General features: G+C 42.2%; 1 protein-coding gene across 7 annotated transcripts in view; it reads right to left on the bottom strand.

The window, feature by feature from the left end:
- The window catches only part of DMTN (dematin actin binding protein), a 1,900,252-nt gene that overhangs the window by 313,377 nt on the left and 1,571,615 nt on the right, over positions 1–15,260 (bottom strand). For 6 of the 7 annotated variants that reach the window (XM_044082941.1, XM_044082937.1, XM_044082938.1 and 3 more), the window contains one exon: positions 8,176–8,241. The exons of the other annotated variant lie outside the window; for it this stretch is intronic. In XM_044082941.1, coding sequence (XP_043938876.1) covers positions 8,176–8,241 — 66 coding nt within the window. The remainder of the gene's footprint in view (positions 1–8,175; positions 8,242–15,260) is intronic. 7 annotated transcript variants of the gene reach the window in all.

Genomic DNA, 15,260 nt, shown 5'->3' with positions numbered 1-15,260 from the left:
AGTGTTTGCTACTATCGCATAAGCAAACGCTTTCAGAGAGGCAGAAGATGGCAGCGATAGCCTTTTGTCAAACAAAAAACATTTCAATCAACAGCATTTAACTATCGCATGAGCAAACTCATTGTGAGAGGCAAATGATAACAGCGATAGCGTGTCATCAATCAGAAAAACATATCCATTATATACATATTACAGCAGCAGCAGTTGTCTGATTTGTAATACACAGGTATTTGTTTTAAAGTGTAAGATAAAGCACAAAAATAAAACCTACTAGGAACAAGCGCCCAAACAGAATGCACAGCAGCCAGGTAGTTAGCAGGGGAATAAAGTTGGCGTCTCAGGTTAAGGGGCATATTTATAAGGTAAACAGGGGCAAGAGAGCAAAGGGGGAGGGGAGAGACACGTATATAAAGGTGAACGGCAGAAACCGCGAGATGAGAGTTATAATTATAAGAGAGGTAAGGGAGTAGGGGGGCAGGATTGTGGTTATAGGAGAGGAATGGGAAGTAGAAAAACGGCTTGTTAAGATAGCAAGGATGAGGAGTGCAGTTGAGGGGATTATGCACTGTGGGAGTACAGAAGGTACCAGGGATAAAAGAACAAAAAGGGGTATGAGGGGAGATAGATAGCAGAGACAAGAGAGTGGACAAGCAAGGAAGACAGTCAGAAATATGGGAGTGAACTGCAGGTAAGTGAAAAATAGGAGTAAGCAGAGGTAAGTTAGCACGTTTGATAAGGGTGCTTTTAAGCAAGAGTAAGTTGACAGGGTAGTGTAAGGTGCATATAGATGTAAGAGAAGTAGAGTATAGTTATTTCCCTCTGTTATGAGGTGGGGAGAAGCAAAAAACATAAAAGAAGGGATAAAGTTGAAGAAAAACAACAGAGGGAGAATAAGGGATAATAGGTCAAGTTGAGAGATATTTATGGTTGAGATAAAGAACGGGGGGGGGGGGATGAGGTGCCACCTAGTGGCCAGAAAGTTGATTGCCACAAAATCCCTCAAGGAAGAGGGGGCAGGCTACAGGCTAGGGGTAGTTGGGGGACCTAATACACACAGGTTAAAAAAGACTATCTAGGAGTATAGGTTAAAAGCACAGAGAAAGAAAAAATATATATAAAGTTGGGGGGGGGGGTTATAGGCTGCTGTCTGTCTTGAGTGGGAAACTTGCCTAGGGTAGCAAGCTCTTATAGGAGAAGTATTACTAAAAATGTAATAATGCATTCTTTTTGGCTCTCCCTTTCTTTAGCACTTTTTACTAAAATACTTCTTAAAAGTCAGCTTGTCACTCCTCAACTATAATGGTCTGCTCCAGTAACTTACTTCTCTTCCATTACAGATGAATCCTCCTTTCTCCACTCATCATCATTTGTTACTGGCGGCGACTCTACCAATTCCAAACTTTTCAATTACTTCTCAGGCTTAGCTTAATTTGCCATATATCCTCCAATCTCACTGGGCCGCCTTCACACCTGCAACGGAAACTGTAGAATGGATGTGTCCCACCCAGTATCTCTCCCCAACGCTGAAGAACTGGGGAAGTTCTCCAATGCCCTGGCCACATTTCCCCTAGTAGTATAAATACCACCTCAGGTCTCCTCTGAAAAGAGGCAATTAGCCTAATGGGACTAATATGGCCAACAAATGGTGGATACTTTTTGACTTAGATGAGATATGTGTTGACATTTTATAGCTAGACTTGACTGGTAGTAAATATGCTATGTAGGAATACGTTAAGGAGATAATTGCATGTCAGATGAGAACGGTAATTGGAGAAAAGAATTTGCAGATTTTGCTCACAAAAATGGAATTATTGTTGGATCTAAGACCAATCCTTTTGGAATTCCTAGTTTGGAAGGAGAGAAGCAGTTATCCCATTTAATAATTTGCAGTCTGTATATAAGACAACTGTGGAACCAATTAATATACATAATATTTTGGTTACGTACCTACTTCTAAGAGACAACTGATGACATAGATTGACTAACAATATTGAAGACTTTTATGATGTCAAGGAATATATTGACCACAGGTTTGTTATTGATGAGGTTGGTTAGAATAGTGCTGGTAAAGGTTTGAGAAGTACTGTATGTGATCCAATTTGAGAAGAAGCAAGAAAACCAAGTTGCAGCTGGTAAGCTGTTTGTTTACTGCTTTAGTACTTCAGCCAAAGGAAGAAGAACATGGTACTTAAGGCTGAAGTTATTAAGGACAATAGAAGAGCTTCATTTATATCCAGGTAGTACCACTACTTCATTCCTAAAAGTAAGGGAATGTAATATTCCTTTATGCTGTGGTTAAACAATGTCAGGTGCACTGCAGCAGGATGTAAAAACCTAGGTGGTATACCACCTGATGACGCTTGACCAAAATAATTTACCTTTTTCACCCACGGTGGTGGTGCTGGGGTAGCATTATCACCTCACAGTAAGACGCTGTCCGGTTCGATTGTCAGCTAGAGCGTCTTCTGCATGGAGACATGCGTGAATGGGCATACCTTCGTTGAAGGTTGTGCGTCACGGCTGGTAACTCGGCACGTAAAAATCAACTACCAATCATTAGCGGGCCGGAGTTCCGCTGTAGCAACCCCTAACCGGGAAAAACCAAAAGACACAACAACAGGAAGTGATGCACACAAGATCCACTGAAGAGATAGACTGAAAAAGGTTGTGTTTATGGGAGATGAGCACTGCAGATGGCAGAATGAGAAGAACTAGGTGAAATAATGTTACAACAAAAAAGAATTGTGGTTCTGCAGTTTGAGGTGGTTGGCCAGGGAGTGGGTTCAGAGAGGCAGGGTTGCCAATATTGCAGATCTGTTTGGTGATGGTCCAGCATGACTAGGAATGGTGTTAAACGATCTTGTTTCTAGGGACAGTAGTTGTTCAGTAGCATTATACAACATTTACAAGGCAAACTGTGAATTATAACAATTCCTTCTGTATTTACACTATGGGTGAGCTAATGAACTGGAAACGAGTACAGAGATGATTTCTCAAAAAAGTGTTGACTGTCTCTATCCTGAATTACCCAGATCATTGTAAATTCTTAAAATTACACACCATTCATTACTGATATATCTGAAGTAAGCTGATATCCACTTATAAGTTATTTCACAATCCTGTGCTACAGACAACACTAAATATTAATTTATAACAGGGTATGGTGTGATGTGGACATCCTACAGAAGGGCATCGCTGAGACAGATGCCTGGTGTCAGAGCCATGGCCTCAAGCTCAATGCCAAAAAGTGCAGTGTCATCCCCTTTGGTAAAAACTCTGTACCCATGAACTACCACATAGGCAGCAATCTACTTAACACCGAATGCGTGATAAGTGACCTTGGGACCCAGGTGGACAGTAGTGTCTCTTTTGATAGTCACATTGTCACAGTAGTCAGGAAGTCCTTCTATGTGGCACACCTCATCATAAAAGGGTTCTCATTCAAGAAAAAAGAGGTCATTGTTCCCCTCTACTTGACACTCATTAGACCCATTATAGAGTACAATGCCCCTTTTAGAATGTACCTCACAAGACATCTGCAGCAGCTGGAAAGGCCACAGAAGTACCTCACAAAGAGGATTACTGGCCTCAAACAAATGCCCTACACTGACCACCTCAAAAAACTCCAGCTTTACTCTGTAGCATATCGCCTACTCTGTGGTGATCTCTGCCTAACATATAAAGCTATGTCAAACCCAGAGCTGTTGGACATGCTACACCTAAAGATGTCCCAATCCCTCTAAGCTACACACTCTAGGGACCTAAACCTTGTCACCACAATAAACAAGACATGCTGGAGCGATATATTCCTGTCCCAGAGACTTTCCATACTCTGGAACAGGCTACCCATCTATGTCAAGCAAAGTTCTTCATTAGCACTGTTCAAGAAAAATCTTGATGAGTGGATGGGAAATAGGAAATACACACCGGGGATCACTTCTGTGTGTCTGCTCGACAGTGGCATAGGAAAATAACTTTATTGGGTGGCGTAAGCCAGGGAACCTCGTTGGCTAGGCTTACGTAGGCCCTTGGGCCGATAGCCTAGTACCTACCTATGGTATCAGTAAGAAATCACTTAAAATTTCATAGGATGTCACTTATGACTAAACTTAGACAATTCTTTATACCCATACAGACATTTTTATTGTGGAACAAACTACCAGCTTTGGTTAGAATGTCAAAGAATCTAAAAATTTTCAAAGTTGATTTTGAATTATGGGCTGGTGACAGTGTATGACATGGACTTGGTTGAATCCGTGTTCCTCAATGACCTTTTGGCCTGAACACTATCTCTTTACATATGAACTTATGATGTTACAGCTTTCTGATGATTTTGTAACAAACTGAAGCTTCCTGCATCATGGATTTGCATACCTTTCTTACTTGTCAGTACAGTTGAAAGGTGAAAGTCAAGTTATTGGGTAAGCAGCCCTTCCACAGTTTATAGCTATGGGACACTGATTTCTTCATCAAACCAAGATAATGATCGGTATGTGGGTTTCTGTAAGAAGAGTCAATGTATTAATTATGCCTAGAAAGTTTTACTAAAGTAGGTGAATGTTTTGTGCAAGTTACGGATGTGAAAGAGTGAGTCCACTCAGTTTACAGGTAGATGATTAAAGTGGGACCCACCAAAGCATTATAAAAAGTCAGACTCAATAATTTGTGAAACTGTAGCATTTTGAAGGCTGACCATACAGCAAATATAGGTGTGTGGTCACTTTTACTGCCTGGCGTAGAATCTAAGATTGTTGAGTTATTTAGTGAATCCCTTTAATAGCAAATTCACTGTTTGCAGGTCTGTTGATATGATTTGATAATATTAGTATATGGGCTTGGTGAAATGAATATCAGGGTTACAAAAACATCTGGCCAGCAGATACTTAGCTTGTCTAGTTCAGTAAACTCTGAAGTGATGTTTGTTCAGTTACTGCAGAGCTGGTTGAACTCTTGAGGGGGATGATGATGACTAATATAAAAGGATGCAGTTTTCTAAGCTTTTGCTGAGGAGACATGAGGGTTGGTTTGGATCTAAAATACATGTTGGAGTATTTTTGAAAATCAGGGCTGCTCTTTCTATACCATTACCAATTCTGTCAGCACAAAAGATGTGATTTGATGTGTCAGGGATGTGACATAGCCATGTTTCCATAATAACAATAATGTTGTGGAAGTTATGACATGTGACCCATGTCGGTTTTATTACAGACACTTTTGCATTTGAGGTGAACTAGCTTAGGTAATTGCCTAAACAATGTTAGTTACTGGGATTGTTGAGTGAAACTGGCTGGAAATGGGGCAAGACTAAAATGAATATCACCAAATATGACTAAAAATGAGGCAGGGCATTCTTGTTTTGGGAGGTGAAGTTCAATGACAGAGCTGGGACGACAAGTTTGAGGTTAGTTTCGGGATGTCCTGTGCGACAGGTGGAATGACAGGTAAGAGGTGGGAGGTACTCGAATGTGAAGCTGAAAAAAAAAATCTGTAGAGCCCAGCTTCCCAGAAAGTGAAGGATAGTTACCTAGTAAAGGAAAGGCTTATAACTCAGCAAGGTTGGCAGTAGAATGGGCTTGTGAACAAATTGAATTCATTCTAGTTTTGACAAGGAAAGACAAGAGTTCTGTTTTGAGGAGTTAACTATGCAGCCCTGTTTTATACACACACTGCAGTAAATTCATGTTTTGCAGCAGAAGATACAGTCACTAGCAAGCACACTGCAGAGCAGACACCAGAAATCATTTTCCAAGTGCAGACCTTGCTTCAGATTTTAGATAGGTAGAAATACTCTAGAACGGGTAATGGAAAGAGTACTTTGAGGGGCTGATGAATGAAGAGAATGAGAGGGAGAGAAGGTTGGATGATGTAGGATTGTGAATCATGAAGTACAGTGGATTAGCAAGGAGGAAGTAAGGATAGCTATGAAGAGGATGAAGAATGGAAAGGCTGTTGGCCCAGATGACATACATGTGGAAGCATGGAGGTGTTTAGGTGAAATGGCAGTGGAGTTTTTAACCAGATTGTTTAATGAAATCTTAGAAAGTGAGAGAATGCCTGAGGAATGGAGAAAAAGTGTTTTGGTACCTATTTTTAAGAATAAGGGTGATGTGCAGAGCTGTAGTAACTACAGAGGGATTAAATTGATCAGTCACAGCATGAAGTTATGGGAAAGAGTAGTGGAAGCTAGGTTAAGAAGGGATATGATGATTAGTGAACAGCAGTATGGTTTCATGCCGGGAAAGAGCACTACAGATGCGATATTTGCTCTGAGAGTGTTGATGGAGAAGTACAGAGAAGGTCAGAAGGAGTTGCATTGTGTTTTTATAGACTTAGAGAAAGCATATGACAGGGTGCCTAGACAGGAGTTGTGGTATTGTATGAGGAAGCCAGGAGTGTCAGAGAAGTATGTAAGAGTGGTACAGGATATATATGAGGGTAGTGTGACAGCGGTGAGGTCTGCGGTGGGAGTGACGGATGCGTTTAAGGTGGAGGTGGGGTTACATCAAGGATCAGCTCTGAGCCCTTTCTTATTTGCAATGGTGATGGACAGGTTGACAGATGAGATCAGACAGGAGTCCCCATGGACTATGATGTTTGCAGATGACATTGTGATCTGTAGTGAGAATAGAGAACAGGTGGAGGAGACCCTGGAGAGATAGAGATATGCTGTAGAGAGAAGAGGAATGAAGGTCAGCAGGACTAAAACAGAATATATGTGTGTGAATGAGAGGGAGGATAGAGGAATGGTGAGGATGCAAGGAGTAGAGGTGGCAAAGGTGGATGAGTTTAAATACTTGGGGTCAATAGTTCAGAGTAACGGTGAGTGTGGAAGAGAGGTGAAGAAGAGAGTACAGGCAGGATGGAGTGGGTGGGGAAGAGTGTCAGGAGTGATTTGTGACAGACGAGTACCTGTAAGAGTGACAGGGAAGGTCTACAAGAGGGTAGTGAGACTAGCTATGTTATATGGGTTGGAGGCAGTGGCATTGACAAAAAGGCAGGAGTCTGAGCTGGATGTGGCAGAGTTAAAGATGTTAAGATTTGCACTGGGTGTGACGAGGGTGGACAGGATTAGGAATAAGAATATTAGAGGGTCAGCCCAGGTTGGAAGGTTTGGAGACAAAGCCAAAGAGGCAAGATTACGTTGGTTTGGACATGTGCTGAGGAAGGATGCTGAGTATATTGGGAAAAAGATGCTAAGGATGAAGCTACCAGGTAACAGGAAAAGAGAAAGGCCTAAGATAAGGTTTATGGATGTGGTGAGAGAGGACATGCAGGTGGTTGGTGTGACAGAGCAAGATGCAGAGGACAGGAAGAAATGGAAACAGGTGATCCGCTGTGGCGACCCCTAATGGGAGCAGCTGAAAGAAGATAATGAGAAATACTCTAGAACATTTTCAGTGGGACTCTGACCTTGTTTGACATTTTTTTGTCTGACCAGCTACTGTCAAGTGATTGGGTAAGCCAAACACCTAAATATCTGCACTGTCTTAAGGCTTGTTCCATGTGAAACTGAGATTCAGTGGTTAGATGGTGCTGTGGCCATCATAGGATCATAGGAAGGTAACTAGGCTATTGGCCCTGAGGCCTTTATAAGCCTAGCCAAGAGTTTATCCCATGCATAGACAAATCAGTACCCGATGCCCCTATCCAGCAGGGACACAGGTGGAATCCCATGGATGTATTTTCTATTTCCTATCCAGTTATCTAGGTTGTGCTTAAAAAGGGGTAAAGAGGTACTCTGCTTGACATGGAGAGGAAGACTATTCCATGGATGGGGGAGTCTGTGGGACACAAATCTGTCCCGCCAACAAGTCCTATTGACTTATAAATTTTAATTATTCTGGCTTTAGGTCTGTGGTTGTTAACCTAGGGTCCTTGATATGAGAACTAGCAATTCATTTTAATTCTCATGCAGTGCAGTTGCACCCCTGGTGAGTCATGCTGCCAAGTTCCAGAACAATCTATTCTCACCAGAAGACACTCCATGCAATTACAACTGTTTACTGAATATGTGTGAACACTGCAGTATATATGGAAGGAATTGGAAATACAAATAATTCAATAGACACATTCCCTTCTCTTTAATTTGTACAGGAACTGTTTCTTCTTAGAAGGGACACGTCCAGTATAACGTAGAGCTGAGGCTAGCATACATTATTATTTTAGAATACTTACCTTTACATCCAGCATACTGGGAAGAGAATTTCCACGGTCCATTCTAACTCTCTGTGCAGTTCCATTCTATAAGAAATGTAACATAAATCAGAAATGCATTTTTCTAAGGCAGAGTAAAACTTAGCATGTAGTTATGGCTAAGGTTTATAAAAATATATACCAGTATGTGTGGGAAATAATATGCATCTCAACTATTTATACTTTGAATTGTCTAGCACACATGATGCTTTTTGGTAAAAAAAAATATTTTTGGTAGTACAGTTGTGAGCCACATGCTTATCTATAATTAATAAAGTGCAGTATGGGACAATTCTGCCTTCGAAAGATGAAATCTGAGTTGATAATGCCTGGCCCAGGTGTAGTTCTCAGACAATATAAAGAATGCTGCAGTCCAATGACAGACTTAGCTTTTGGATCTATAATGCCAGCCCAACAAAATTACAGAAGTTATGTGGATCCAAAACAGAAACACATATTGTGGGGTCTCACTTCCATTTTTATTGCTGAATCTTTTACTCATAAAATTGACTTTATTCCATATTTACAACATGTTCTCTTTTTTCAAATCAGTAAAATATTCATTTTGAGTACAGAATATAGGCATTAATCCTCAAAACTACTTTTTCCTAACAGTTCTCCAATTACCAGGTGCCTTTGATGTACTGATGAAGGTAATGAATAGTAAAATGATTGACAATCTATTTCCATACCCTATTTGCTGAGTAAACTATGTAAGTTGAATCAGCTGTTCATGGGGTCACTATATGAGCCGAATGAGACTTAGCAACATAGAAGGGATGGAAACAGATTAAAAAAGGTAAATGTCTAAATAAACCTACTGATGCCTCAGTAACCACATGTATAAAACTAACAAAGTCCCATTATTGTGTGATATCAGCACTGTTATTATGAAAGACCTATATTTGTGTTGCTAAGACATTTTATTATTTTGACAAGCAGTAGAGCATAGAAAATATGGCAATGAGCTATATGCGATGAAGAGACAGAGATTATACAAATCAATTCTATAGCACTGCCACCCAAGTATTTATGCTAGAATGTGACTGGTCTCAAAAGCTTATGGCAAATGTATACTACCACCTTAGGTTATGAGCATCACCTGTCTCACAGACACACACACAAACTGTACACCATCCAAAATAGGGTAATAATCATGGACTACCAACAATTTAAACCACCTCATTCTGAGCCTAGTGCCAACTCACCCAGAGTAACTGAGACTTAAGCATACTGATTCCCTTATGCATACTCTCTCAAAATATTTCTCAGGAAGAGCTACTGATTTAATACAATACCCCTTTCCTGTATTATCGGTACATTGTCACCAGTCAGACCAGTAATAAGTAAAAAGACTCCAGGTACTGATCAAGTTTTATAAGCCAACCAACATTACATCATGAAAGCTGATGGGCAAATAGTTTCTCTTTTCAAGAGAGCAGGCAACAACATACTAATGCTGCGAGGATGCACTTAACTAGAAAAATAAGATATCTGTCACTGCCTTTATTGAATGAAAAGTCTTTACTTATAAAATATTTGATTTTACATGCAAAACAATATTGCAAGTACACAACAAAATTAAAATGAAAGATTTCGTACTAACAGACTGTTGACATAAAAGTTCTAACTTTATCTCTAGATGTTATTTTCAATTACTTGAGGTTGGTAACTGCAGCCTCAGGATGCAACTAAAATTTAACAACTATATAATTCAAATATCTTGATGTAGCTTCCTTTGCCCATTATAATTCTGAATATCCAACCAATAGTTCCAGACAAACAAGAAGGTAAAAAGCTCAGCACTGGCCCTAATGCAATTTACACTCCACAGGGACTAGAAGTGTTTCATACAGAAAAATAACTAGTATTTGAGTTTTGAAACAAACTGCAGAATGCTCACATCATTCTGTTCTGTGATATGTAATACTGGTTCTGAAGCATGTAAACAAACAAACTATTTCATATTATTAAAATGGTTCCAAATTCTACACAGCTAATGAAAAATAGAATTATTTACATTTTGAATCCAAGATAGCATGTATAATCTGACTCTTCTAACAAGTTTAAGAAGTACAATGATAACTATCTTTATTGTTACCAATGATATTGTGATCATTAAGAACAAGATTATCTCACAGATGCAGTAATCAGTGACCACAATGGAACCCTTGGTCTGGTTAACCATATCCTGCGTTTTCACACACTCCTTGCAACTTCCACAAGAGAAAAAGCAACTAGATGTTTCAGGCATTTCCAGTGCAACAGTTCCCTCCAAATTAAAATCAGATCTGATGTTGTCTTTTCCATCTGCGTTCAAACTGTGGTCATCAGATCCAAAACAGATCCAGTGCCAGCCAACTTCCAAAGACTTCAGCTCGACAAGCTCTGCCTCTTTCATCCCTAACCCCTGCTCCACCAGAACTTCCACAGATCTAGTTTGCCACCAGTACAGACAGCAGTTCAGCTGTGTGCTGCATTCATTGTATCCTTTGTTGATAGATTTTATTTTTGAGTGTGTTTGCGCCTCTATCTGCTTTTTTGCTTTGTGTTCGTTCAGTAGTTGATTAGTATAGTGTTTTTCTTTTGGTAGTTGTGATTAGTAGTTTGTTAGAGTTTGGTTGTGTTTTCCTACCTTTAGGGCTTTTGTTGTGGTATTTTCTGTGTGTACTACTGGTAGTGCAGGTAGGTGACAGATGAGTTTAGATAATGGATAAGGGTTTTAAAAAATACATTTCTTCTGGCATAAACATCTTTCTCAGGATGCCCATAAGTGATGCTGTATTGCCTTGGGGTTGCTCATCTGGAGTCTCCTTGTGCTATTTGCGAGGGCTTTGACTCTTGTGCCATTAATAAGAAAAGGGTCAAACTTATGCTCAAGGACCTTCTGCCTTCCAGTGAATCTTCATCAGCCTCATCTAGTAAAGGGAACAAGTCAGGTCAGAAGCAGGCTAAGGATCCCAAAGCTTCCAAAAGGACCATAAGACGTCACCGTCATCTACTTCTGTGGCTGTGTCTGGCCCACCAGATCAGACAGTCTCAAGACCCTCAGAAACCCCAGTGGCCTCAGCTCATAACACCTTGGAGCTAAACACCTTTGGGGTCAGTATCTCCTTTGGCTATGTTGCCTCACAGCTGATCTCTGTTGCCCTTTCTACCTCAAGAGTCGATCTCCTTCAGCTCCAGCTGTTGGCAGGGCGCCTTCCCCCTGCCATTAGTGTACAAAGCTCTTTCCTGGCTAGGAGGCTTCTTCAAGGTGGACCTTTTCTTCCACTACACTGCTGAAGTTTTCACCAGCATCCTCCCTGTCTTTGCCTTGGATCCGAGCTTCCCTGGCTTGGACCTGTAGGCCAGATCTGTTGCCTGGTTGGTGATCTTCAAGCCCCAACCATTCGCGGCTTCCTCAGTTCAGTCATCCCAGTCCACTGGGAGTTTGGAGACTTCAGAAATTAAGCAGTTGATGTGGTCCTTCTTACAGACACAGATAGAATAAGGCCTCATTCCATTGGCTCCAGGCCCTTGACCTGAAGCTTTGGCTCTTGTGTTTTTTTCCTCCCTCACGCCCTATGGAAATGAGGTCTTCAGAACTAGTTGCCTTTCTTTCCTTAGGACTGGAGCCAATGGCCTGACCAACTTAGACTCCAATCCCCACCTTGGTTTCCTCAGCTCTGGCAGTGTTGCAGATGGATGACTTTAGAGCCAATAAGTTGAGACAATGGTCCACGGGTTGGGTTCAATGATTTTAATTTCAGGGTCATCCCTCCCACTTGTAGCTTCTGCTGTCAATAGTTTGGCCCCATCTTGGTGTCAAGACAGGGTGGAATGGCTCCAGATTCAGGTGCTTCCCCAGACTGTAAATTTGCTGGGTCTGGTAAGCCCATTCTGACTTTGCTTTTGATGATGTGGAAAGGATGTTTTCCTGTCAGGAGAGGGAATAGTCCTGTATGACTGATGCACCCCATCTTCCACTTCCATGCCTGTGGCCTCTTTTGAGATTGGTCTGGGATAGCTTGCTCCTGGTGGTCTCCAAGCTGCCCTGTCAGTAGGGCTCCTGGCCTCTTCCATTTCTCCTCATGGGTGTCTGGAGTAGGAACTGTCTGGTAACAGGCAGTACAATAGGAAGCACCTGGACTTGCCCAAGGAGTCCCTCATTAAGGACACCAACCTTGAGGAAGGAAAGGAGTCCTCCAAATCCCCCCCATGAAGATGCCTTTTTTTGGTGATCTTTTAGAGATCCTTTGTCAGCATGGGGGCTGGACTACCGAGCCCCTTCTCTGGAGGGGTTGGTGTTTTTTAAGGCCTTTGGGGTGGGCCCATCTACAACCTGGGTGGTTCCCTCTCCAGATGTGCTGGTGTCCCAGAGGGTATGGAAGGAGCCTGATACAGTGGAACCAATCCCCAAAAAGCCTGACAAGTTCCTCATCCCCCAAAAAGACTGGCAACACTGGAGTAAGGGTCCTGCCATGGATACTATCATAGTGGTGGCCATTAAGAAGAGCATTTTAGAGGAAAGCTCCTCAGTCTATCCCCCCAATACAGAGTTGGATTGCTTAAGGAAGTGCACTTACGCCTGAACCACGTTTGCTTTTATGTTGTTAAATTATCTAGCCCATTTGCCCAGGCTTCAATAGGACATTGGGTCAGAAATCTCAAGAGAAGGGAAGACACAGCAGACTCCAGACTCTCATAAGACTCTAGAGACTCAGCTGTCCACCTCCAATTCATCTCTAAACTGTCCATTCATCTGATTTCCAAAGCAGCTGATAGCATGTCCTGGGCAGCTAGCACTGTCATCACTACATGTCACCATGCTTGGATGAGACTGCATTACTCTGTAAACTGTTTTAAGGTATCCTCTGTTAATGCCCCATTTTATGGCTCATCTCTTTTTGGGCCAAAAGTTAAAGACAACTTGACTAGGAGTGAGTAAGATGGAAAGATGTTGTCTGCTGTTGGTGTTCATTTTGCAACTTCTCAACAGACCTTTTCTGGGAACCAGAAGGGGGGAACATCTCTTTTATAGATAATCACAACATACAGCCCTTTCAAGAGGCTACTTCTGATGGTTCTCCCTGTGGCAGGGGAAGCAACAACAATGGATGCCACTTTGTGGCAGGGGTGGTCCGTAGAACCATAGCTTCTGTAGAGGTTTCTCCAGGAGGCCCTTTCAATGACCATGAAGTGTTGCCTGACTGTCCTACTCTGTAGGCAGTTGAATGGGGTCAATTGGCTTTATACCTGAAAGCCTGGGAGGCCATCACCTTGGACACATGGGTGTTAAGAATCATATCCAGAGGCTATTCATTTCCATTTTTACAAGTTCCCACTATAACTCCTTAATGACTTCCAGACATTCCACCCAATCAGAGAAGAGAGGCAGCCATAGAAATTCAGAAGCTGTTAGCAAGTTGAGTCATTCAAAAGCTCCCAACACACCAATGAAAATATGGGGTCTACTCAAGGTTCTTTTTGGCTCCAAAGAAAGCAAAGGACCTCAGACCAGTCCTGGATTTGAGCAAATTAAATCAGTTTGTGAAGCAGACCAAGTTTCAGATGGTCATGGTGCAGTCTATTTTACCTCTGTTGAGGAAGGACAACTGGATGTGCTCAATTAATCTCAAGGACACCTACCATCATATAAAGATTGCAAGGTGGTCCCGGAGATTGCTGCACTTCTGGCTGGGAGCTGATCATTACCAGTTCAGAGCACTGCCATTTGGTCTCACCACTGCCCCCTGATGTTCACCAAGTGTATGGCAGTGGTATCAGCCTGGCTCAGGTTGTAGGGGTCCTAGGTCCTTCCATACATGTATGACTGGCTCCTGAGTGGCCCCACGAGGGCAACCCTAGTCAGAGCCAGGTACACCTTACTTCAGCTGTGCAGTTCCTTAAGGATCACAGTCAACAACAAAAGTCCAGTCTCCATCCTGTTTAGTCCTTGGAGTTTATAGGTTGCCATTTGGACACAGTATCCCAGATCACCAAACTTCCACAATCCAGCATATTAAACCTTCAGGATCTGTCACGTTACAGCTCTCTTACAGAAAAACTCCAGAGTATCTTATTGTCAAGCTCTTGGGTCTCATGGTGGCTGCCTTTTGTTTGGTTGCCTTGACCAGATATCATATGAAGGCATTGCAGTGGACTCTGATAGTGCAATAGTCATACTTAACACATCTGATGTACTTTCCAGTTCTTCTGAACAGTGTTTGTTGAGATTAAATCAAGTGGTGTTTGGAGTCTCCCTTGGTGTCCACAGGGTGACCAGTTGTTTTTCCCCCTCCCCAGCTAAAGTCATGATGGATGCCTCTCTTCTGGGACAGGGAGGGGGCATTTTGAACAGACGACTATTCATGGGACCTGGTCTCCTACCACGGTCAACCTACAGATTAGCATCCTGGAGATGAGAGTGGTTCTCATGTGGCAGACTCTTTAGGATGCCCTCCCCAGGGGGTTGATTTCTGTCCACACGGACTGTATGTTGGTGGTTTGGTATCTGAAGAAGCAGGGAAACCAACTCTTACCACCTCTGTCGGGAGGCCACGAGGGTCTGGCAATTGGCAATTTTTGACTCAATGGTTGCTGTTTGCACTCCATATTCTGGGGAACCCAACATCTTAGTAGACAGTTTGAGAAGATACATTTTTCATTTTGACGAGTGGTCTCTGAATCCGAAGGTTGCTGCTTACATTTTTCAGCACTGGGCAGTCTGTGTTGCAACCTGTTCACTTTCCCATCCAACACAAAGTGTAGTAGCTACTATGCCTTAGTTTGTCCTCAGAGTCACCTAGGGATGCTGACCTTTATACTTGGCTCCTGGGTGGTCTTTATGTGTATCATACAATGACATTAATATTCTTCAGAAAACAGCTCTTTCAGAGCAACTGTAATCCTCATTGCTGCCTTCTGGCATCACCAGGTGTGGTTCCACTTTGTTCAGCCTGCCTGAGGTACCCTCTTTGGGTCCTGGCGCCCATTACAGATCTCATTTTTCACCTGCCAGGTCTGGATCTGCCTAACCTTCGAACACTCAGGTTAATAGTTTGGTTTCTTCCATTTCCTTGGTG

This window comes from Protopterus annectens, chromosome 9.part0 (assembly GCF_019279795.1).
Source record: "Protopterus annectens isolate FY-2018-M chromosome 9.part0, PAN1.0, whole genome shotgun sequence".
Taxonomy (NCBI): domain Eukaryota; kingdom Metazoa; phylum Chordata; order Ceratodontiformes; family Protopteridae; genus Protopterus; species Protopterus annectens.
The sequence above is the reverse complement of the archived record's forward strand: the minus strand, read 5'-3'. Positions and strand labels throughout refer to the sequence as shown.